At 41.8% G+C, this 24,172-nt stretch overlaps 1 protein-coding gene across 2 annotated transcripts; it reads left to right on the top strand.

Annotated features, from left to right (window-relative positions):
* Positions 1-23: 23 nt before the first annotated feature.
* LOC111855438 (epigen) lies at positions 24-4,852 on the top strand. 2 transcript variants are annotated; one of them, XM_023834443.2, is made up of 5 exons: positions 24-155; positions 1,286-1,399; positions 2,548-2,665; positions 3,089-3,241; positions 4,140-4,852. In XM_023834443.2, exons 1-5 carry the CDS (start codon positions 122-124, stop codon positions 4,192-4,194), a joined length of 474 nt encoding a protein of 157 aa, XP_023690211.1. In that variant the 5' UTR covers positions 24-121; the 3' UTR covers positions 4,195-4,852. The 2 variants fall into 2 exon arrangements, with proteins under 2 accessions (XP_023690211.1, XP_023690210.1); XM_023834442.2 differs by having other exon boundaries at positions 37-155; positions 1,283-1,399.
* The last annotated feature ends 19,320 nt before the right edge of the window (positions 4,853-24,172 follow it).

Below are 24,172 nucleotides of genomic sequence, written 5' to 3'. Positions count from 1 at the left end.
ACTCATGGCTACTGGTGCAGCCTGGATGTTATAAAACCTTAGCGGCAGTTCGCCGTCAGCCCAGCAGACGATCCGATCCCACGGGGAAGGAGACAAGCAGAGCCAGCGAACAGCAGCAGCTATGCCGCAGGACACAAGGACTCATACAGACAGAGGTGAGTGGGCCCCTGCCCTTTGAGAAGAGGAGCTCTTTGACAGATTCCAGGACTCAGTCCGTAGACTGTTAAATATTACTGTAACATTAAATATCACTGTATTTTTTTTTTATTGAATCCATTATTGATTTTAGTGGGCTACACTTTTTTGTAGGAGTTATTGTATTAATCACAAAGAGCTCATAATGCACTGATAGATATATGCACAGTAATGTACACATAATATATCCAATGTAGTCATCAGCAACTAGAAGCGACACGGGAAAGCACTTAAGACAATTCCCTTTGATTATTATTTCAGCTGCAAGCCAACTATAACTATTTTTATAAGTTGTTAATCCAAGAGATTTAAAATGTATCTAAAGTTCTATTTTAAACCTCTGGGTCATCTTACCACCCAGTGAAATGCAATCATTTTTACGTTCTTAAAAAGTTTCAAAAACATAAACACATGCTATACTGCCACGTGTTCTGGTTTATTAACCTACATTCAGCATTTCACCTCCCAAGTAAGAAATGTACCATTATCTTACATCAGAAGATAATCTGCAGTGTTCACTAGATGGATATTCAGGAGTCCTTCTAAATACCTCTTAAAAATACATCTGCAAACAGTAATGCATGCATAACGAAGAATACCAACACCTTAAGTAAACAAGTCGAACAAGGCCAGGAAAAGCTACCGCAACCTCAGGTAGCAACAGGTAGAAGTAAAACAACTGAAATGTTTTCAGGAGGTACTGCGAACAGGTAAATTCTCCATAAGATGATGAAATTTAACTTAAATAATGACATTACGTTAATTGTGATTGAACAATTCGGACTAACAAGCAACATTCAGGTTTCATAATTGCAAAGAATTTATTTATTCAGTCAGAGTAATTCATACTGGCACACCTTAGCCTGGGGCCATTCTCATTTCCGCCGAGACCAAGGGAAAGAGTTCAGTACCTTTGATTATAGATAATGAATACTTTCCTACTGACTGCAAATGTATCCTAGTTTTTCTCTTGACAACGTGAAAAAATATGTTCAGGCTATTCGTTACTGAGTTCATAGCATAGTTTGCTAATTGCAGCGATGTTGGCACGTGTTCATGCTTGTTTTTGCACTTTTTATGCGCACAGCAGTATTGGCGCTGACAACCTTGGTGCTTGTCGCCTTTGTGGGAGCGGATGTAGAGCCTACTGGAACCACAACGCCCGGCGTGCTGCCTGACGGGTCCCATACACCTAATGGAACAGGTCCGTTTTACTGTGCATTCCAGTGTGTGTGCGACTGTCAATAAACTCTGTCAATGGCTCTCCTGAAAAGACAAAGGCTCAATCAGAATGTTTTCATTATGGATGGTTTGACAAAAACTTATTTTTGTCACTCTGACATCATAAAGTAAGATTCTCTCTGCTTTTCACTGTAAATAGTGTGTGGCAGACTTATGACTATCCTGTCAGGTTGTAGTTTGAGCTGAGCTAAAGGAAATCCCTCTTAATTACTAGGACGCATTTTCTACAGTCTTGTGGTCACTTCATAACACTCCTGCAAATTACGCCATGGCAAATGCAGACACACTAGGAGGTCTGGAGGGAGCTGCAAGAGCAGGGATAGGCTGGGCTGGACCTGCTGTGTTTATGACCCCCGCCACCACAAAGTGGGGCACTGCTCTCAGAAGCAGTGGCTGAGCGTGACTGCGCTCAATCTGCCCCTGAGATATTCGCACAGTTAAGAAAGCTCTGTGATTAGCGCAGCATCACTGACACATATCCTGTGGTGGAGAACTACATGCTCACTGTATTTACAGGTATAACCCCATGTTGTGCTCACACATTGCTGTCATTGCACTCGTTCGTGTGTTATGTTGTCAGTCCCACCAGATTTTCGTAAGCTTTCTATTACACACGAGAAGGTAGAGCTTATCACCTCAATAACCTTCACTTATCTGTTTACTTTGCAGTCACTAAAAGTTATTCATACAAAGTTAGGGAAATTACTTTGACTAAGTCACTAAACATTTGGGGGGATATTGTTTAGATGTCTTGGCCTTTTGACAAAATATATTTTATCAAAATATTAGCTTAGACCTTTAAGTGTGGATCTCACCATCTCTTTTTATGCAGATGCTGATCTTTCCAATTAATTTCAATTTCAACTCAAGCGACTTGGGGTGGCATTGCCCCTGCTGCCCCCCCAAACTCCACCCATGCATATTTCACTACCACAAGTTAAACTATCTCTGTATTTCCCTCAAATCAAAGTTTGTAAGAGCCAAACCACCTATTTATATAGTAGAGCCTATGTAACTTTTCTTGTGTTCTTAGCACTGGAAACGACCTGCCTTGAGTTGTCACAGTAGTGTGTTTAACATGTCTGCTGTGTTGTTTGGCTACTTACACAGGAAGTGTGGAACTTCCCCGTGTCCTGAAGGTGATGAGTCCATGCACTGGTGAGAAGGAGAATTTCTGTGTGAATGGTGTCTGCAGCTATGACCCTGAGCTCAACACCCCCAGCTGCAGGTAAGAGCAGGCAGCAGTCCGATCTTAATGTATCCCAACTACATTCAATTACATCAAAGCACCAACCAGCTCGGAACTGTAGATTTACATGTTTGCCTTTGCATGTGCTGGTGGATCTATGAAAACCTATGTATGCAGTCAAATCACTCACTCCATAATGGTGCACATTCAAATTGCAAAATAATTTCCTCCACAAAACATGAAATTTGATTGACTGAGTTTACTATCAGTAAAGCTCAGAAGTGACCTACACTTTAGCCACATGCAAAACAACCTAACTACCATGATTCCATCTCAGAGCAAGATAAAAACTGAACAGTTAAGGTGAAAACCCACTGTAACATATTTCACATCAAGTTGAACAAACAAGTATGTCATGCACTGATTGGCGAAGTGACTAACACTTGTGGGCTTGGTTCCCAGGTGTCCGCCAAATTTCACAGGAGTGAGATGTCAACACATTCTGATGAACTCGCATAGCCAGAAAAACCCAGAGGCACTTATTGCCATCGGGGCTGGTGTTGCAGTGCTGCTCTGCTGCCTCGCTGGCGCCATCTACTGCTGCATGAAGAAAAGGTATGGGGCCAGGTTAATTTTAATCACTGAAGTGTGCTGTATGCATCAGACTACTACTGGGCAGTCCCGCCAGCTGTTTTTGTGTCGGTGAACCCTGTTTATTGAGGCACACTCCTGTGTGGCTATAAGTAAGATTATCCAAAGATATCTCCTTGCTTGTAGCAGCTGCTGAGAGGAAGCAAACCAGAGGGGTGTGTTACAAAGTGGGTTCACAGGATTAGCGAGGTTTCTTGAAGCTTCCAAATTTTGGGTATTACGTATCATTGCTCACTTTTTAAAGGGGTATATTGCCATGGTAACTTATGCTGCAAGCCTAACCTGCTCCAAGACATTTTAAGTGCTGGTTTTTGGCTTAAGTCCTACCCTTTCACCAAAAACCTGTATATATAAAGCTCCCATTCACCAAAATTGTACATGGGAACCACCCTTTCACTAAATAATTGGGATGGGTGATACCGCCGATATCCTTTTCAATCCAATACAAATAGATTAAAATGAAATGTTTTTATCCTGATACCTATATTTGGTACTGGTCCCTTTACGGCCCCTTGCCAGGGGATGGGATACTGACTATAAATTTTACAAAGCTGTATGGGTATTACCTACCTCCTACCTATTAAAGGCCAACTTTTAGTTTGCATCATTATTCTACAAAGCTAACACAGTCCCTTTACTGCAAATGCACACAGACAACCCTGAGGCAACTTACCAAGTTGATAACCACTGTCCTAGTACCATTCAACGCTGATTGCGGCAATTATGGTCTGTTGACCCACTTCTAGCAAATTAACTCTGGATCTGTAAAACTGACAGCGCACCCCACAGATGTGGTCACACATAGCAGGAAACATAAAAATTTGTTGCCACCCCCAATAACCCACTGATGTGATTTTTTCAGGTGCAAAAATACAAATCAGCCATATCAAATTTGTCGACCTGAACGTGCAGTCTGAACTTCAAGACCCAAGGGGCACAGAGGAAGACATTGTGGATTCCTCTCCATCACAGTTTTCATACATTACAAGCAGTTTTAACAACAATCCTTGGATCCATGTTTTTTGGGGGCTAATTTACCTAATGCACATTAGCAAGCCTTATCTCAGTCTATGATAATCCAACCAATTTCAGCGAAGCATATTGTAACAGTACATTTGCTGTAATATTTATGATTTGACTTGTTTCACATGGCCTGATTTCATACCTACATAGCCTGGCATTTCCTATGTTATATCAGTGTGTCATTCTTTCTTTTGTTTACAGAAAAATGTTTTACGGATGAAAAAGGGCTTAGGAACTAGAAAAAATAACAAGCTAAATCAGGAAGCAATATTTAAGCATCTTCCGACAATATGAGACTAAATGGTTGATCCATGCATGAAGTTTACCATCCATAATCTTCATCATTATAGTTCATCATCATTCTGACACCTTCATCATCCTCTTTTCCAAAGGTTGAGCTTAGGTTCAGGCATTTGGTTTATGATCATAAAGAAATAATTACCATGTAAATAAAAGCAAATCTATGTGAGGATATTTATTTTAAATTTATAATTTATTAAGGTATGTGTAAAATATATATTTAGCAATTTTTCTAATAAATTTTCTCAAAATGAAAAACGAATTGTGTTTTCATTTAATGGTGTTGTTCTGTTGTTATCCACAAGAGGCTGCTCAAAACCACTCAGAAAAAATCAAAATGTCTAATGCTGGCAATCAGAACTCAAAAAATGGACCAATGAGTTTCTAAGAGTTTTACCATGTAGTATTTCAAAAATGTTATTCTCATGCTGTGACCCAGACTCTTACATCTTACTTGGCTTTTTAGTAAGAAACCTGCTTTGCCACAGAAATCCAGGGCTTATATTTCAGATACAAAGCCAGACTAGCTTCATTCACCAACCTTTTTTTGGGCTCATGGTGTAAGAAAGTTGCACTTTTTTCCTTTAGGTGTTGCACTGTTTGCCACCTTCCATTTTCTTGTCTCTAATACCAGTTCAGCAATAATGCATCATATTTTAGTAAAAAAATACAACAGCTTTACCTAGAACAAACTACAAATCTATTTTCATAAGTAGTGAATGACAAAATGCAAATGCCAGTACCCCTGTTCAGTATGGATGCTGATCAAGCCAATTTGACAAAATACTGCTGGAAAATGTTCACATAATTCAGTTGTGAAGCACTATGAGACATTTCCAGATATCCAATGCAAATGATTACTGTTATGTGTTGTTACATGAAACTAAACATCACATATATTTTATCAAGAAAAAAATAATTTAGAGAAAACAATATTCATCCCTTCCAAGATGTTAAACACGTCTTACTCTGTACTCCTTGGGACTCCAAGCTTACTACCAAGACACAGGGAGAACATGCAAATTTCATACACACAGAGCTAGGACAGAGACTTGAACCCTGGCCACAGAGCTGTGAGGCAACAGCGCTAACCACTGTGCCAAAATAACTGAATATAAAATACTATTACCATCATTACTAATAATAATGAATGTAAAAATGTTTAAATGTAATGTAAATATGTGCTGTGCCTGAGCAGTATCCTCTCCAGAGCTCACTGAGCCACGCCACTCTCTCTCCCTATCTCTCCTCCCTGTACCACAGCCTCCAGTGAAAGACCTGACACCCCTCTCCCACCTGTCACTTTCACTTATGACCAGGTTCACAGACAAATGAGAAGCCTCCACTTAGGCAAGTCTGCAGGACCAGACGGGGTGAGTCCCCGTGTCCTCAAGGCCTGTGCCCTCTAGCTTTGTGGAGTCTTTCACAAACTCTTCATGATGAGCCTGAGGCTGCAGAGTCCCAGTGCTGTGGAAGACATCATGCCTCGTTCCTGTACCAGTGGCCCCCAAGACCTGTGGCACTGACTTCTCATGTCATAAAGACCCTGGAAAGACGCATCCTCGACCAGCTCCGTCCTATGGTCAGACCACATCTGGATCCCCTTCAATTTGCTTACCAGCCCTGCCTTGGAGCTGAAGACGCCATCATCTACCTGCTCAATCGTGTCTACACCCATCTGGACCAGCCAGCGAAGACTGTAAGGGTCACATTCTTTGACTTTTCCAGTGCATTCAATACCATCATGCCAACTCTCCTTGGTGAGAAGCTGATAGCGATGCAGGTGGATGCTTCTCTAGTGTCCTGGATTGTGGACTACCTGACATAAAGACCACAATATGTGCATCTTAAACGCTGTGTGTCTAACGTGGTGCTCAGCTACACCGGGGCACCACGAGGGACCGTCCTCTCTCCCTTCCTATTCACCCTCTACACCACGGACAGCCACTGCACAGAAACCTGCCATCTTCAGAAGTTTTCTGATGATTATGCGGTAGTTGGTGTAATGAGTGATGAGTATTACAGTTCCCAGGATGCTTTGTAAGGGTCAGAGGGATATACATAAATAAATGTGTAACCTGCATGTGTGAAGTAGAGCGGTCTCTGTGTCTCATTAATACATAACAATACATGGTGTCAGAATGAGGTCTATTGCTGAAGTACAGTGCAAGTGTTCATGAAACTCGCGCTTCATTTGCATAGCAAAAAAAAAAAAAAAACGTGGAGTAGGGTGCGAGTTACAAAGGCTTACGCTTGTCTTTTGTTTTTTTTCCACTGGGAGGGAAATAGAGAAAAATGGCTTTAGCAGCAGTGCAAATGGCTCTTCCAGTGTCTTTCGATTTTTCCAAACCAGCTGAATGCCCACGTTTTTTTTTTTTGTGTGTCCTGTCCGGCAGCTTTAGCAAGCTGAATAATGGTCTGAATGCACTGCTGTGCCAAACATATTTGCTTTACCATGAGGAGCTCTACAAACTCTGTATAGGCCCCTCATGTTGGTCAATTCCTTTTTATTTGTTTATTTATTGTATTTTATTTTTAACACATGTAAAATATTGCAGTTGCCGAGCTGCCCAGAAGGCAGTGATATATTAGGAGGAAAATGAGTGGAGAAAAGGGGTATGGAGAGAGATTAAAAAGAAGGAAAGAAAAGAAGAAAAAAACAAAAACAAAGGGGGAGACAACAGTGGGAGAGAGAGGCTAAGAAAGACAGGAGTAACGTAAAAAGCACAATATCAAGGCAAAAAAAAAGCAGCATTTAAAATACAACCAAAAATGGATAAATATAAAGACACAACCAGAAATTAAGAAAATAAAACAGATATACAGACATACAGAATTATTGCGTGTGCTTGGAAGTGAGCGTGTAATTCTATTTGCATGTGTGTTCATCTGTGTGGGGGAGATGTGTGAATACGTGTGTGTGTGTGAATTTCTCCATGGAATGTACTTGATAGCGAGGGTGGGGGGCCACAACCACACCCCACAAGAGCCAGAGGCCGGCGGAGACCCAAGGCGTCCGCAGCCCCCCAAGTGCACGGAAGAGCCAAGGCCCCACGTTCCCATGACAGCCGCATCCCCACCACAGCAGGAGGAGGAGGGAGGTCCCAGGCGCATCCCCTGCAGCCAAAAGGGCATGAGCCCTAGAGAACCACAGGCAACAGGCAGCCGCTCCCGCGAGGGGATGGCCACTCCCGCACGGGCCCAGGCCTGGGCCCCAGGACCCCAGGCGGCTGGGAGCCGACCGGCCCCGGCAGAGAGCCCTGCCCACGCCGGAGAGGCCCGAGCCCCCCCCAGGTCACCACCCCAAGGAGGGGGGCCAGCAAACATGCCAAGGAAGCAGCCGCGCCCAGGAAGGAGCACCGCCCACACAGACACCTCACAAACACACCTCTCAGCCTACATATAGACCATACACCCACTCACACATACACAGAGACAAAAAGACATAAGCCCATCCACTCCGGACCACCCTCCAACTTGCGGGGGAACGGATGCCACCCCCAGCACCAGCCGCAACCCCAGGGCGCCGTCAGCTGAACGACTATCCGAGTTGCCCCCCCACCATCACGGGCAGGGAGCAGGGGTGTAAGAAGACCCGCCTCCTCTCCTCCCCCACACACCTGTGTGAGAGGTGGAGTGTTGGATGCATTTGTTGGTGCATGTGAGTGTATGTGGTGTAAGGGATGAGTATGACTGTTGAGAAACTTAAGATGGATTTAAAATTGACAGGGGAAGCGTCGAGGAGCGCTGCTTGCGAACAGCTCTCCTCCCCATTACCCCCCCCCCCCCGCCAAGATCCTCAATGTATATGGCATGAGTAAAATTGAGAGGCGGGCAGCAGTGAAGAGGTGAGTGAGACCACCTCAGTAGTGCCCCCACCCCGCAAGGCCGTATGTGTATACTGATATGTGATGACTAAAGTGCAATTAAAACAAGGGGAGGCAGAGGGCCGCGCAGCACAGTGAGTAAGGCCATGTGAATGGCCCCCCTCACCGCAGCGTGCGCAGCACATTCCCACCCCGAGATCCTACATGTGTGCATGGCATGTTGTGTGAGTGAGGGGGGGAGAGGGGCTGGGATTTATAATACCAGGGGGGAGATTACTACCCCCCGGCAGAAGAGAGCCAGCTAACCAGCTGGCTCAGTAGGCACCCCAGCCCCCTACTGTTGCATGGGAAGGAGCAGACCCAGGCCCCCGGCGACAACACCCACTCAGTCACCCACTCATTCGACGACAAAAAAGTGGCAGACCAGCCCGGGCTCGAGACATGCCACCCCCCAAACAGCGCAGGCTGGACTCCTAGACACGGACCGACCCACCCCCCTCCGGCAGTGTCCCGGAGGGAGCACAGGCCACCCCCGCGCAGGAAGGTACCCACCGTGGAAACGTCCAGGCCCCGGTCACCAGAGCCCCAGACCCCCCACCCAAGCCCGCACCGAAGAGGCCAACCACCCATCCCAGGGCCAGCCCCTGCCACCACCAGCACCCCAGACCCCACGCTCCATGACTGCCAGGCAGCACCCGCCCAAGCCCTCCCCCGCACCACCACCAGCCAGGGCAGACACCCAGACATCACAAGACGGCAGCCACAGCCCTCCAGCTCCAAGAAGCCACTAGCCGCCCATAGCCCAGGGGCCGAACCCCACCACCCGCCAGAATCTCGAGGAGACGAGACCACAGCCGACCACCCCCCCTACATAATGGAATTGGTCTTAGTGGACCAGAGAGAATCCAATTCGCCCAATTGATTTTTTTGAAGGGAATCAGACATTCTCTCCAGACTTACAGATCTGGCCATTCAAATTGCGCGCGGGAAGGAAAGTGATCTCACGTGACACCGCAGTATTTCCCGTGAACACAGAAAATGCATTGACACAGGAAAGACATGATCAGTAGGGGGCAGTCATGTAACGCACTGAACTGAAGCGGCAGCGAACATCACCGCGAGCTACTGTACAGTAAAAGGCTCGTTTGAGATGAGCCAAATCTGCGCGGAATCGATGGGAAACGACTGGCTGAGGACACAGTTGTTCAAATAACAGTTGTTCAAACAACTGTGATGTTGCATTCTCTTCTAAAATGTTTTATTTTTTAATCTAATATCATGTCTTGTGTATCGTATGTAGGAATTATTAGCTCAGGTAAATTTTATATATCTCCACCAATATGTTTGAATTAATTAAAGTTTAATTAATTATTATTTAATGCTTATTATTAATCAATTGTTATGCCGAATGGTCGGCTCCTCCAAACTCGATTGCGGTATCCCCGTGAGTCTGTTAATGTGAGACTTAAACGGGATTCACTAACTACCAGTATCGCTTAGTAACCTGGGTTAGAAGGCTCGTCCACCGAGCTGCGTCACCAGGTAATGTAAACAATTGGTAGCGAAGCCCCCCTCACGGCCGATTTGAGAGAGTCTCGCGATGTTTCAGGCGAGTTTGAGGTTCAGCACGTGTAGCAAGATCGCACAAAGGCAGGAACTTATTATGAGACACACAATGACGGAGGCTAAAGTTGTGTAAAAGACATGCATTTATTCCTAGCTAACACTATAACTAACATAAGACAGACATTACACCTAACACAAACAACAAACACGAAATAATGGAATAAAACAAACAATGTAATTATGAAAATGCAATGACCGGATTTAAATGAGTAACCTTAAATGGGAAATACTGTTCTGCAAAGCAAGCACAGCTTGTGGAAACACGACCCTAAAGTCTTATAGCAGGTTAACAGAACAGCTTAAGTTGTTAGAATGAAAGGAAGTTGGTTTACTTGGTTGAAGAGTGGGGGGGGGGGGGGTCTTGGCAGTTGATGGCAGAGCTGCTGAGCCGATGGCACTCAGGAAGGCGCGGCGTTTGAAGCAGTGGAGTGGAGCCCCTTTGGATTCTCTCTCCTGGTGAAGCTTTGTCTTGGGTGCTGTTCTCAGTTCAGCTGGGCCTTCACCGGAGGGTTTTCTGGTGGGCTTCTCGTCTCCCGGGCTGATGGTCTTTTCTGTACGGCTGCTGGGTGTTCTCTACGCTTGATGATCTGTTTGCCCCGGCTGATGTTCTTCTTCGGGCTGGCGGTTATTCTTTGCGCACCTTTGTTCTGAGGTGCTAGATTTTTATGGTCTAAAGTTCATGAATAGGGATGACCAGGAATTCGACTCCTGGCCCAATGGCTGGCCATCCATTTGGCGGGCTTTCGGAAGGGGGTCTGTATCAGTCCTTTTGGGATTTATGGCCCGACTGATTCTCCCTTTACTGATGATTTTCATTAAGCTGTTATAACTTTTGATACATCCACTTTTATGGTAATCACTGACCAGATTTGGAATCAGGAGTGATTTTCCATCAGTTTGACACCAAATATGCCATACCAGCTTCACAGGTACATACCTCATATCATCTGTATTAATTGATTAAACAATTAATTATTTTATCTATGTGACTCATTCACATCAGTATGGGATACAGGTGTTTTGGATTGCACCTCAACAGATGTTACACTTTGTGCGGATATTACATCGAATATTCCTATTACAAACAGCACATCTTATCCATAGATAGGCGTGGCCGTTAGTTTGTGGTAATATCAATATAAGTTGCACATCTGGAAACAACATATTTTGTTTGGTGTGGCTTATGCCAATTCATCTTCTCCAGAATGGATAAGATACACCTAAATTCAGTTATTTTAACATAGCATGGTAGAAACAAAGAAACTTGGTAACCGTCCACCAAGATCAGATATGGACCACAAAGGAATGTTGGAAGAGAAGGGGGGGTTTTTAACAAAGCAAAAAAGTTAACTCTCTAAAAGTTAGGACACATTGGTTACACTCACTTTCCAGATTCTTCTGGTATACCATGAGAACATACATACAATGGTAGCTATACCTATCTATTTATTTAAATTTATATGTGTTCAAGTGCAAAGGGGTGAAATAGGTGATACTCCGTGAACATGGTTATAAGGGTGGCACACAAAACACTAAGATTGTCTAAGGACACATACAAACATAACGTATCTGTATATTGAGACTAGTAGTCATGAGTAAATCAATATACAGGGTATACAAAAGCCAAACTTAAATGAAATTTCCTTTAGGGTGTTCGTCTGTTGGGTGAGTGAGATGTAAGGCAGAGTGTATGTGGAGGGGGTTGTGTGCCAAGTCGAGGGACCCCTGTCCGTGAAGTCCACTCTGCTTGTCTGTAGGTCCCTAAATCTTTGGGCAATAAAAGTTGGAGTGCTAGCCTCCCTGGTTATCTGTGTGTGTGTGTGTTTGTGTGTGTAACCCCCCTTTGGTGCCTCTCGTACCAGGCTCGGCCTTGTCTCAGGCCACCTGGGGGGTATTCCAGAAAGCAGGTTATGTGACATACCCGGGTAAGTTTAAGGGTAAGTTAGTGGATAACCTCAACTTTCGGTTCCAAAAACGGAGGTTAACTTTCTGGGTATGTACGTAACCATAGCAGCTTACTCTCTGAAGATAACCTGCTCCGTAGCAGGTTATGTTCCAGGGTCAGTTTGTTGCAGAAGGTTACTGAGCATGGCGTGCCCTTTTGATGACGATCCTGTGAACGTGGAGGCATAAATTATACAAGGTTTTTTTCGCCGGGAGAGAGTTATAAGACCGCGTATTGATGTCTTGTCATTTCCTAATGATTATTTGAAAAAACGTTATCAGTTTTCAAAAGAATCGTTAATTTACTTAACATCTCTTGAAACCGCATATTGCAAATGTCACAAACCCAAACCGCGGGTCTGCGCTTAGCACAGAAAACATTCTGTGCATAGCACTTCGGTTTTTTGCGTCAGGGCATTTTTTGTACAATATGGGCGACGCAGAGCATATAGGAAAGGCAACTGTGCGTAGAGCCGTTCGCACAGTATGTCTGGTACTTAACGCTTCTTACACACGTTTATACAGTTCCCTGTCCATAAAGCTCTGCGTGTTATTAAAGAGGAATTCCACAGAGTGGTAGGTTTGTCCTTTGTAGTAAAATCTATGATGCATATTTAATATATAGTCATACTATTTATATCTATAGCCTACATGTATTCATCCTGCACACGCACACACTTGATACTTCCCTATATGACTTTCTATTTCAGGGTTTCCAAATGTAATTTGGAATACATGTAATACATGTAAAGTGACAATAAAAGGCATTCATTCATTCATTCATAATTGGGTGCATTGATGGCACCTACATTCCTATTAAAGCTCCTTCAATAAATGAGGGAGACTATGTTAATAGGAAATCTATTCATAGTATCAATGTGCAGGTAACTTGATTTTGTATCCTTAATTTTTTGCCTTGTTAAAATCATCAAACTCATTACTTTTTTCCACTAACTATAGGTAATCATTACAGGACAGTACAATGCTGGTTACCACTGGTTGCCCTCAGATGTGGTGGTGGGCCCCCGCCAGTTAGACGGGCTTCAGCCTTTTTTCTATTAGCTAAATGACAGAAAGAATATACTAAATCGTGTTTAATAAATAGTTCAGTGATCGTGTAATCAAATATTACCTTTTTGCGGAATGTTTTTGTGTTTCATTTTGACTTGGCTCAAAGTTCTTCTGGCTCCAGAAGGATTACACCTTATTAAATAAGAAACCATATATTCCTAGTCGATACACATTGTTATTTTAACCTAAAGAAATGAATGGCCGGAAAAGTAAATGCTTTCATAGTGATTTAACAGTCAAAAGGATGCGGAGGGGTACGTGTTTAATTATTTTGCATTATAATAAAAGGGGAGGCGATGTCAAATTTGCAATTTAATACACACGCATTTACTCTGTCCGTTATTTTTTGCCAAGCCAACTCTTTCTTTAGCCGATGCAGTCGTATTGCTTTTTTTCATTATTATTGGCTTGAATTCCTGATATGCGTGCATTAAAACGTCCAACTCCGCCTCTGTGAAGTATGCCGCTCTCTTTTTTTCACTTTGATTTTCCATTTTGACTCGTGAAATCGGCGATCAATTGAAAACGTCTTTATGTATGCACGGTGCACGCGCATTAACTCTGGGTAACCAATAGGAGGTTGATTGAACTTACTCTTCTCAGGTGTTTTGGAACCGACATACTCATGGTATGCGGGTTTGGGGTATATCAACCCAGAGGTTAAGATTTACCAAATGGTAAGTTAACCAAGCTTTCTGGAATACCCCCCTGGAATTTAGGCCCTGTGATATGTGCATGTGTGATCCTACACGTATTTATTTCCATATAAAAGCAACAGAACTGAAACTATATCTTGTTTATCAGCAACACAGCACGTGAGCGTGAATAACGCGATATCCGCATTTGATCTTGTAGGTATCTGTTCCGCTTCCAGAGCTCTGTTCCACTTTTTTAACTTGACATAGCAACCTGTTCATTATCAAAAATCGAATATAGTTAACTCTATGGAGTGCACCAGGGGCCCCTTGCATGGGGGGGCATTTCTTCCCTCTTTGGAATAATTACCTTATAACTTCAGATATAAAAGTCACAGACACATGCCTGATACCTAAAATCAAAGTTGACCCCTTTACAATTGATTGTAGGAAGATCAATAACGAAATGAATAACCTGTGTATAATTTATGGACATGCGAATATAACAAAAACAGCTGGAAAAATACAAAACCTGTCTTTGTGTCTTGGATTTTTGTAAATATTTCAAAAACTACAGGATGGAATAGGTCCAATTTTAAAAATCTGATTCCCAAACTTGTTTTCTACATGTGTGCCCAATTTCATATCATTTGATGCAGCCCAACAGGTTTTACGGAGGAAAGAGCAAATGGTGCAACTGGGAGCCTTTCCTATCCAAAACCTAACCTAAACTAATCTGAAACCTATCCAAAATGGCAATAGTGTAACTAGCAGTGTTTTTTGGGGTAGCAACTTTCTTTCTAAATGCATTACCACTTATAGGTCATAAGTAACAATTTGTCACACATCATCACCACACATTTGTAGGAAAATCTATATTTTATTCACACGACTTGTGCCAAACCTATCCAAAACTTATCCAAAACCTATCCAAACTGGCCACAGTGTAACTAGCAGTGTTTTTTGGGGTAGCGTCTTTCTTTCGAAATGCATTACCACTTATGGGTCATAAGTAACATTTTGTCACACAACATCACCACACATTTGTAGGAAAATCTATATTTTATTCACACGACTTGTGCCAAACCTATCCAAAACCTATCCAAAATGGCCACAGTGTAACTAGCAGTGTTTTGGGATAGCGTCTTTCTTTCTAAATGCATTACCACTTATGGGTCATAAGAAACATTTTGTTTCTAACCCTAACCCTGCATAACTGTGCCCAAACAAAGCCCGACAAGTGCCCCGCATAACTGTGCCCAAACAAAGCCCGACAAGTGCCCCGCATAACTGTGCCCAAACAAAGCCCGACAAGTGCCCCGCATAACTTTGCCCAAACAAAGCCGACAAGTGCCCCGCATAACTTTGCCCAAACAAAGCCGATAAGTACTGTACATAATGTTGCCCAAACAAAGCCGACAAGTACTGTACATAACTTTGCTCAAACAAGGCCGACAAGTGCCCCGCATAACTTTGCCCAAACAAAGCCCCGCGTAACTTTGCCCAAGCGAAAGCCAAAAGCGCTGCATTACTTTGCACACTTCAAAGCTTGACAAAGGCGATGCGGAACTTTTCCCAATGTACCACAATACAAGTGTTACCAAAGCAAATGTTAATTGTAATTTGCTGAATCACGGAATTATAAAAATCTATAGAATAAAAGAGTAAAATGTAAACTGTAAATAAATGTACTTATGTCGAGCGTTGCATCCTCTCCGCGCAAAAAAGCGTCCTCCTCCATCGAATCAATGGATAAAAGCGACACTTTCTTCCCCCGAACCACTCTTCAAAATCATCTTCTGTGCTTTCTCAACAGTGAAAGTCATCCGAGCCATTTTTCTTCAGTCAAAAAAGTTGTTGTCCGAAAATAACTGGGTAAACTCACGGAGACTACGTGCGCAATGCGTAATCGAGACACTCCCACAAATACTGCACCTGCAGAGAATAAGTTGCGCATTCATGTCCCCAGCGCGAAAAACAATGCCCAATCAGCACATCCCATACCATTTTGCAAACCTTAGACACACCTCTATTGGATGAAGCAAATGACACTGTAATTTGATGTTCATGTAAAAAGTTTATTATGGTGAAACATAACCATGGGCAAAGGTTCAGTGCGTAAAAAATAATGTGCTAGCAGGGAAGCAGAGCATATATCTGAAAAAATACTTGACAATGAAGGATTACAGTGATTGATTTATGTACATAAGAGATCAAGCTTTCAAACGAGGGTAACTTTGTCATTTTATTCATTGGTTTTCTTCTAAAACTCCGAAGATGAAAAACATTGCACGAATGTACAGAATGCCGACTGACATTTTTCCGCGATGAGTGAGCAAGCTATTTGAGAGCATTACAGTCATATTTATGGAAAAATGCGTGTTTTGTCTTAATACTGTGACGGTTTATGAAGTATTGGCCTTGAAAGAAATAGTTTGAAGTGCTTAGTTTTCATTTTATTAACACTTATATTTTACTTCCTGACACTCGACCCGTTTAAAGATGGCTACCATGGTCATTTTATTTTTACTTGTTACAAAAAAACCATGGCACAAAAATTGCGCAACTTTCTACAGATATTATCTGAAAGGTTTTTTGTAGTGTAACAAGCCGTTTTTGGTTGATTTGATACATTTGTTTCTTTTACTGAACGTCATTTTTTTTGTTATTGAAAATTTGGACGTATGCGTCCGAACCACTAGGCGGCGACAGTGAAAGAGTTAAAAACCAACTGTCCACATATGTGGACTTTGCGCAACAAAGGAGTTAAATGACCAAAAATCTGATTTTGTAATTAGGGAGGTTTTTTTTATTTATATTGTTCAAAGATTAATTTAACTACTTTATATTACAAGAAAACAAACATTTATTAAACATATAAACATAAATAATGATCTCACTACATATAAATTATGTGTACTGCCTTTCAGTGACAACATTACAGAAATATATAGAGGTGTGCATGTTCTCCATAGAGAAATATACTATGACATTAGATAGTGACTTTATACATACACACAAACAAACAAACACACACACACACAGACAGAGAGCGAGACCAATGAGACCAATCACATTTTCCCTTTCAACCAGGAACTACCCAAATCATCTCAGTACAGAGTAGTTGAGGAAATCCCAGAGGGCAGTGGAAGTGATAGTGAGGGCAGTGGAAGTGATAGTGATGGCAGTGATGACAGTGATGAGGATTACCTACCACAAGCATCTGGCACAGATTCAGAAAGTGACACAGAAGGACCACCAGAGAATGAGGCAAAGGGTGATGAGGGAGCATCAGAGAATGATACAGAGAGTGACACAGGCAGACAAGAGGTTGAGATGGTGGACGGCAGAGGAAGAGGACGAGGCAGAGGTAGAGATAATGGTAATGGAAGCGGTCCTTACAGGAGAAGAGGTAGTCAGAACAACAGATTATGGGCACATAGGGACAATCTGTATCAGGGAAATCTCCCTGCCTTTACTGGGATGGTCAATGTAATTGCACAGGGTGAGAAGCCTTTAGACCTATTCTCCAGTCTTTTTCCTGACTCCTTAACCCCCTGGGGCCTGAGGCCTTTTTTCCACTTTCGAGGTAGTCTGACATGCCTTGACATTTTAAAATATTTCACCTATCTAAAAAACATTTATCCCAAAGTGATACATTTGCTTTTATTCAGCACAAACTCAGCACCAATAACCTGAGACCTCTTAGAATGTTATTATTCTATTTTTTGTTAAAATCAACTTTAAACATATACTTTTCAAAAACCTATTTTCAGACATGCTGAGAAATTGTAAAAAATCACATTATAGACATTTCTAGGTAAGACTTTTGAGCTCTGAAGCTTATAGACACAGGGGTTGGCTACACATAGGTGAAAGTGACATTCTGAAATTTTATGTAGTTTGATTACTAAAGTGTTAGAACTTTGGAGTGACACTCTTTTTCTCAAAGTCAGTGGTCTTCACAATGAATATTGATGAGATAGGTGTCCTCACACCTGTAGTAGTTTGCATACTGTCAATGGCCCATCAGTCTGGAATGTCACTGCACCCCACACCCATCACTTTGGAAAGGCAGTTTGAAACGCAAGAAAAGTAGCAAAAATAAAATCCCTTTCACAGTTTATTGATAGATGGAATGAAAAATGAAAAACTGTGACTATATAAATATAGAAAGCGATAAATATGATGCAGTGACTATTATTGACGCTCTGGGGACGAGGGCATCATCGACCGCGTATCTTTCTCGTGTATTTCAGTTTATATCTCGCTGAAATCATTATGTAGAATCATGAAAAAAACACTGACTAAATCCGTTATCTGTCTTCTTTTCAAAACTTCCATTGTCAGAAGTATTAACGTTTTTAAAATTAGGTTAAATAGGCAAAAAATCAAATCGTGTCATCTTTCTTTGTTTTACTTGCATCGGGAGCGTGTAGGACCGCTCTCAGCGGAAGATCGCTATTCACGTTCTAAATACGCTGCGTTTGAATCGGCGACCACGTGATTGCAGGCACACAGGCTTAGCCCACTGAGCTATGAACACAGGTATGAGCTTCGCTGCTGAAAGTGGCAACACTGGCGCAAAGCTTCAGCGGCAGAGACGTATCCGTGTGCTATATTGTAGCCGATCAGTGTAAACACTACCCAGACATGTGCTCTTGTTTATTTCGGTCACAATGGGCGTATTCACATATTTCTTTACCCAATAATAACTGTCGGATTATCATGTTATTATCATGCGAATAGCGCGATTTGCAAGTGGGTGGGCGATCAGAGCCGCTTCGAGACGCAGACGCTTAAGTCAGTCACTCTTGTTCTTTCAATTCGTATCACGAAGCTGTAAAAATATATTTAGTTTCTACCTATATATATTTGAAAAGTAGACCGTCCAAGGTTTCTGAGAGTATTTTTAAAATGTGTATATGACAAAAACTCGCGGAGTTATTTAAACGGTTTTGCGAAATTTCTGTCAGATCCCGCCGGCGGGATCGCCGGTCCCAAGGGGTTAATAGAGGAAATCACCTTCCAAACCAATTTATATGCTCTGCAACAGGGAAAAGACAACTTCAATCTCAGCTCTGCAGAACTAAGAGTGTTTTTGGGAATCAATTTGACCATGAGCTACATCAAATACCCAAGAACAAGGATGTATTGGTCCTCAAATCCTGGCCTCCGACAACATTTAATAGCTGATTCTATGTCTGTTAGAAAATTTGAGGAGATAAAAAGATACCTCCATTTTGTGGATAACAACTCAGTCTACTGGCGATAAGTTTTTCAAACTGAGGCCAGTTCTGGATGTGTTGCAGGAGCGGTTCCTCTCAGCAATGACTGCTGAACAATTTCACGCGATAGATGAACAAATTATCCCATTCAAAGGCCGGCATTCCAGCAAACAATACACCCCTAAAAAACCGAAGCCATGGGGATTCAAGGTGTGGGTACGAGCTGGTAGCTCAGGCTACATGTACAGGTTTGAACTGTACCAGGGTGCTAGTGGTGGGCGAGGTGATGTGGGAGAGTTGGGAATGGCTCCAGAGGTGGTTATTCGTCTGTGTAATGATTTACACCACAATGGCCACAAGGTTTTTTTCGACAATTTTTTTTGCTCAATTCCCCTCCTGGAGCAATTGAAATTGTACGGCATTGAGGCAACAGGCACTTGCCGTGCCAACCGTTTGAAGGGTGCCGGGAACAAACTGCTTGAAGAAAAAGAAATGGAAAACAAGGGAAGAGGAACTACATCTGTGGTATCCACTGCAGATAACATCACTGTCACACGCTGGCTAGACAGGTCTTTGATTCATATAGCGTCAACATGCGCAGGACAACATCCAGAAGACAAAGCTACCAGGTGGAAAAAGACAGAATCAACCTTAATCGATATCACTCGACCGTTTTCTGTTGCCTTGTACAACACGCACATGGGTGGTATAGATTTGGTCGACCAGTGCCTGGCTACATATGCCAACAGAAGAAAAAATAAGAGGTGGTACATGCGCATATTTTTCCATTTTTTAGATCTTGTATGTGTAAATGCATGGCGCCTTTACCAGAGAAAAATTACAGCAGCAGAATTAGACCTTTTAAGCTTTAAATCAACAATAGCACAAGGTCTGATCAGTGCTGGGTCCTTGGAAAAGCGCAGGGGAAGGCCAAGCCTGACACAGGCTCCAAAGAGAAGGCATCAGGTCAATACTGTCCATGAGGTGCGGTACGGGATTGGGCAGCACTGGCCAAGAAGTGCACCCATCAAGAATGCCATGAGGTGCCGCTTTGAGAGGTGCCAGAAGAAGACCAGATTCATCTGTGTCACATGTCAGGTTGCACTCTGTCCTGACTGTTTTGAAGGCTTTCACACAAGATAGAGGAGTTATTTGGGGGAAAAAAATCAGTTATATATAAATCAGAGATATATTTAACGTTAGTTCTTACATTACATCTTGAAAATCTTTACATGTTTTTCATGTAATAGTATTGTTGTAATCATTTTTCAACTGGAAACATTTTAAAAATGTTTGATATGTTTATTAAACATTATCTTCTAAATTGCATGTTAAAAATACTTTATATGCTGTTTATAACATAACATACATGATTATAAAATCAGCTTTTGAAACTTGAAACATTTTAAAAAACTGTTTGAGATGTTTGTAAAACATTATCTTCTAAATTATATGTTAAAATCATAATATGCTGTTACATATTATAAATAACAGGATATGATTGTAAAAATCAAAATTTTAAACTTGAAACACATATTTTTAAATAATTTTGATACGGTTTAACTCTTTCACTGTCGCCGCCTAGTGGTTCGGACGCATACATCCGGATTTTCAATAACAAAAAAAAATGACGTTCAATAAAAGAAACAAATGTATCAAATCAACCAAAAACGGCTTGTTACACTACAAAAAACCTTTCAGATAATATCTGTAGAAAGTTGCGCAATTTTTGTGCCATGGTTTTTTTGTAACAAGTAAAAATAAAATGACCATGGTAGCCATCTTTAAACGGGTCGAGTGTCAGGAAGTAAAATATAAGTGTTAATAAAATGAAAACTAAGCACTTCAAACTATTTCTTTCAAGGCCAATACTTCATAAACCGTCACAGTATTAAGACAAAACACGCATTTTTCCATAAATATGACTGTAATGCTCTCAAATAGCTTGCTCACTCATCGCGGAAAAATGTCAGTCGGCATTCTGTACATTCGTGCAATGTTTTTCATCTTCGGAGTTTTAGAAGAAAACCAATGAATAAAATGACAAAGTTACCCTCGTTTGAAAGCTTGATCTCTTATGTACATAAATCAATCACTGTAATCCTTCATTGTCAAGTATTTTTTCAGATATATGCTCTGCTTCCCTGCTAGCACATTATTTTTTACGCACTGAACCTTTGCCCATGGTTATGTTTCACCATAATAAACTTTTTACATGAACATCAAATTACAGTGTCATTTGCTTCATCCAATAGAGGTGTGTCTAAGGTTTGCAAAATGGTATGGGATGTGCTGATTGGGCATTGTTTTTCGCGCTGGGGACATGAATGCGCAACTTATTCTCTGCAGGTGCAGTATTTGTGGGAGTGTCTCGATTACGCATTGCGCACGTAGTCTCCGTGAGTTTACCCAGTTATTTTCGGACAACAACTTTTTTGACTGAAGAAAAATGGCTCGGATGACTTTCACTGTTGAGAAAGCACAGAAGATGATTTTGAAGAGTGGTTCGGGGGAAGAAAGTGTCGCTTTTATCCATTGATTCGATGGAGGAGGACGCTTTTTTGCGCGGAGAGGATGCAACGCTCGACATAAGTACATTTATTTACAGTTTACATTTTACTCTTTTATTCTATAGATTTTTATAATTCCGTGATTCAGCAAATTACAATTAACATTTGCTTTGGTAACACTTGTATTGTGGTACATTGGGAAAAGTTCCGCATCGCCTTTGTCAAGCTTTGAAGTGTGCAAAGTAATGCAGCGCTTTTGGCTTTCGCTTGGGCAAAGTTACGCGGGGCTTTGTTTGGGCAAAGTTATGCGGGGCACTTGTCGGCCTTGTTTGAGCAAAGTTATGTACAGTACTTGTCGGCTTTGTTTGGGCAACATTATGTACAGTACTTATCGGCTTTGTTTGGGCAAAGTTATGCGGGGCACTTGTCGGCTTTGTTTGGGCAAAGTTATGCGGGGCACTTGTCGGGCTTTGTTTGGGCACAGTTATGCGGGGCACTTGTCGGGCTTTGTTTGGGCACAGTTATGCGGGGCACTTGTCGGGCTTTGTTTGGGCACAGTTATGCAGGGTTAGGGTTAGAAACAAAATGTTTCTTATGACCCATAAGTGGTAATGCATTTAGAAAGAAAGACGCTATCCCAAAACACTGCTAGTTACACTGTGGCCATTTTGGATAGGTTTTGGATAGGTTTGGCACAAGTCGTGTGAATAAAATATAGATTTTCCTACAAATGTGTGGTGATGTTGTGTGACAAAATGTTACTTATGACCCATAAGTGGTAATGCATTTCGAAAGAAAGACGCTACCCCAAAAAACACTGCTAGTTACACTGTGGCCAGTTTGGATAGGTTTTGGATAAGTTTTGGATAGGTTTGGCACAAGTCGTGTGAATAAAATATAGATTTTCCTACAAATGTGTGGTGATGATGTGTGACAAATTGTTACTTATGACCTATAAGTGGTAATGCATTTAGAAAGAAAGTTGCTACCCCAAAAAACACTGCTAGTTACACTATTGCCATTTTGGATAGGTTTCAGATTAGTTTAGGTTAGGTTTTGGATAGGAAAGGCTCCCAGTTGCACCATTTGCTCTTTCCTCCGTAAAACCTGTTGGGCTGCATCAAATGATATGAAATTGGGCACACATGTAGAAAACAAGTTTGGGAATCAGATTTTTAAAATTGGACCTATTCCATCCTGTAGTTTTTGAAATATTTACAAAAATCCAAGACACAAAGACAGGTTTTGTATTTTTCCAGCTGTTTTTGTTATATTCGCATGTCCATAAATTATACACAGGTTATTCATTTCGTTATTGATCTTCCTACAATCAATTGTAAAGGGGTCAACTTTGATTTTAGGTATCAGGCATGTGTCTGTGACTTTTATATCTGAAGTTATAAGGTAATTATTCCAAAGAGGGAAGAAATGCCCCCCCATGCAAGGGGCCCCTGGTGCACTCCATAGGGTTAAAGTTTTTTTAACTAGGTTAAATCAGCAAAAAAGTAAACCATGTCATCTTACTTTGTTTTACCTGCATCGGGGGCGTGTAGTACCGCTCTCACCCGAAGATCGCTATTCACATTATAAATAGCCGCATTAGCGCGTATTCAAATCGCATTCGCATGGTAATTTGATTAACAGCGCAACGGTGAAACGTGATCCAGATACATCCCCTTCAGCGCCATAAAAGGGGGTTGGGGACGTGCCCAGGTGACAATGGCTCATTCATACACATGAAAGTTGCTACATATTCAATGAAAGGAGCCAGAAATAATGACATGAGTTAGGTTTTTCTTATTTATTTATCCAAATGAATGTTGCATCTACACCATTTAGTCATCTTCATGTAGCTAAGACTTTGGTGATCAGATATCTGGGATCAAAACAAACTGCCAGCATTGCTTACTATGTACTTTTATAATGTTTCTGCAAGTGTTCCAAACTGCATTTTCCAATGTCTATACTTTGATGTCAAATTTCAAACTTAACAAAAATCTGACATATTTACAATATATATTAAAATAAAGATGAGTGTAATGGCAAAACAAATATATAAGAAATAATTTATTTTCCATGAATTAAGTTTATGATATTTGAAGAAATGTGTGATCATGCCCCAGTCAGTGAAAGTGTGTTTCCTACCCCTAGACCCCAAAGGGTTAACTAAATATGGCCAGCAGGCATTCTCCATTGGCCACCTTATCACCATATTTTGGGAAAACAGCTTATCTTGGATTTGTGGTCTCTGGAGTGGCTGGGGGCATCTAGCATTGCCCCCGGAAGGCCCATGCACAACGCTGGTCCTGGCCTCGGCTTTGGGTGGCGGATAATCTAACCATTACTAGCCAGTGCCTCCGGGGGTATATCTTGATGTTCCCTGGATGCTTTGTGGGGCCCTGAAATTTATTAAGCCCTATTTTGGGAGATGAGCCACATTTGTGGGCGGAGCCAAGCAGTACTATATAAGAGGGTAATTTCTATACATAATCAGTCTGCTTGAGAACTTGGTTGAATAATGATGGAGGGTGCTCAACGTCTAATATGATTTACTGTAGAGATTTATATAGTAAATCAAAGTGTTGTCATAACATTTGTATATGGGGAAATGAAAGTCCCAGCCTGACGAAGGACAATTAGATTATGAAATGTAGCTACATGGGCTTGCATATTGGATAGAGAAATGTATGCGCACAATGTATATAGTTTGTTTGCACTTTACAATATAGAT

The sequence above is a fragment of the Paramormyrops kingsleyae genome, chromosome 2 (genome assembly GCF_048594095.1).
Source record: "Paramormyrops kingsleyae isolate MSU_618 chromosome 2, PKINGS_0.4, whole genome shotgun sequence".
In the NCBI taxonomy this organism is placed as follows: domain Eukaryota; kingdom Metazoa; phylum Chordata; class Actinopteri; order Osteoglossiformes; family Mormyridae; genus Paramormyrops; species Paramormyrops kingsleyae.
This window is presented reverse-complemented; position numbering and strand designations above follow the sequence as displayed.

Coding starts and splice junctions, on each gene's coding strand:
- LOC111855438 (XM_023834442.2), top strand. CDS start 122: ATGCCGCAGGACACAAGGACTCATACAGACAGAG. Junction 156..1,282: donor AAGGACTCATACAGACAGAG/GTGAGTGGGCCC, acceptor TTATGCGCACAG/CAGTATTGGCGCTGACAACC. Junction 3,242..4,139: donor TACTGCTGCATGAAGAAAAG/GTATGGGGCCAG, acceptor TGATTTTTTCAG/GTGCAAAAATACAAATCAGC.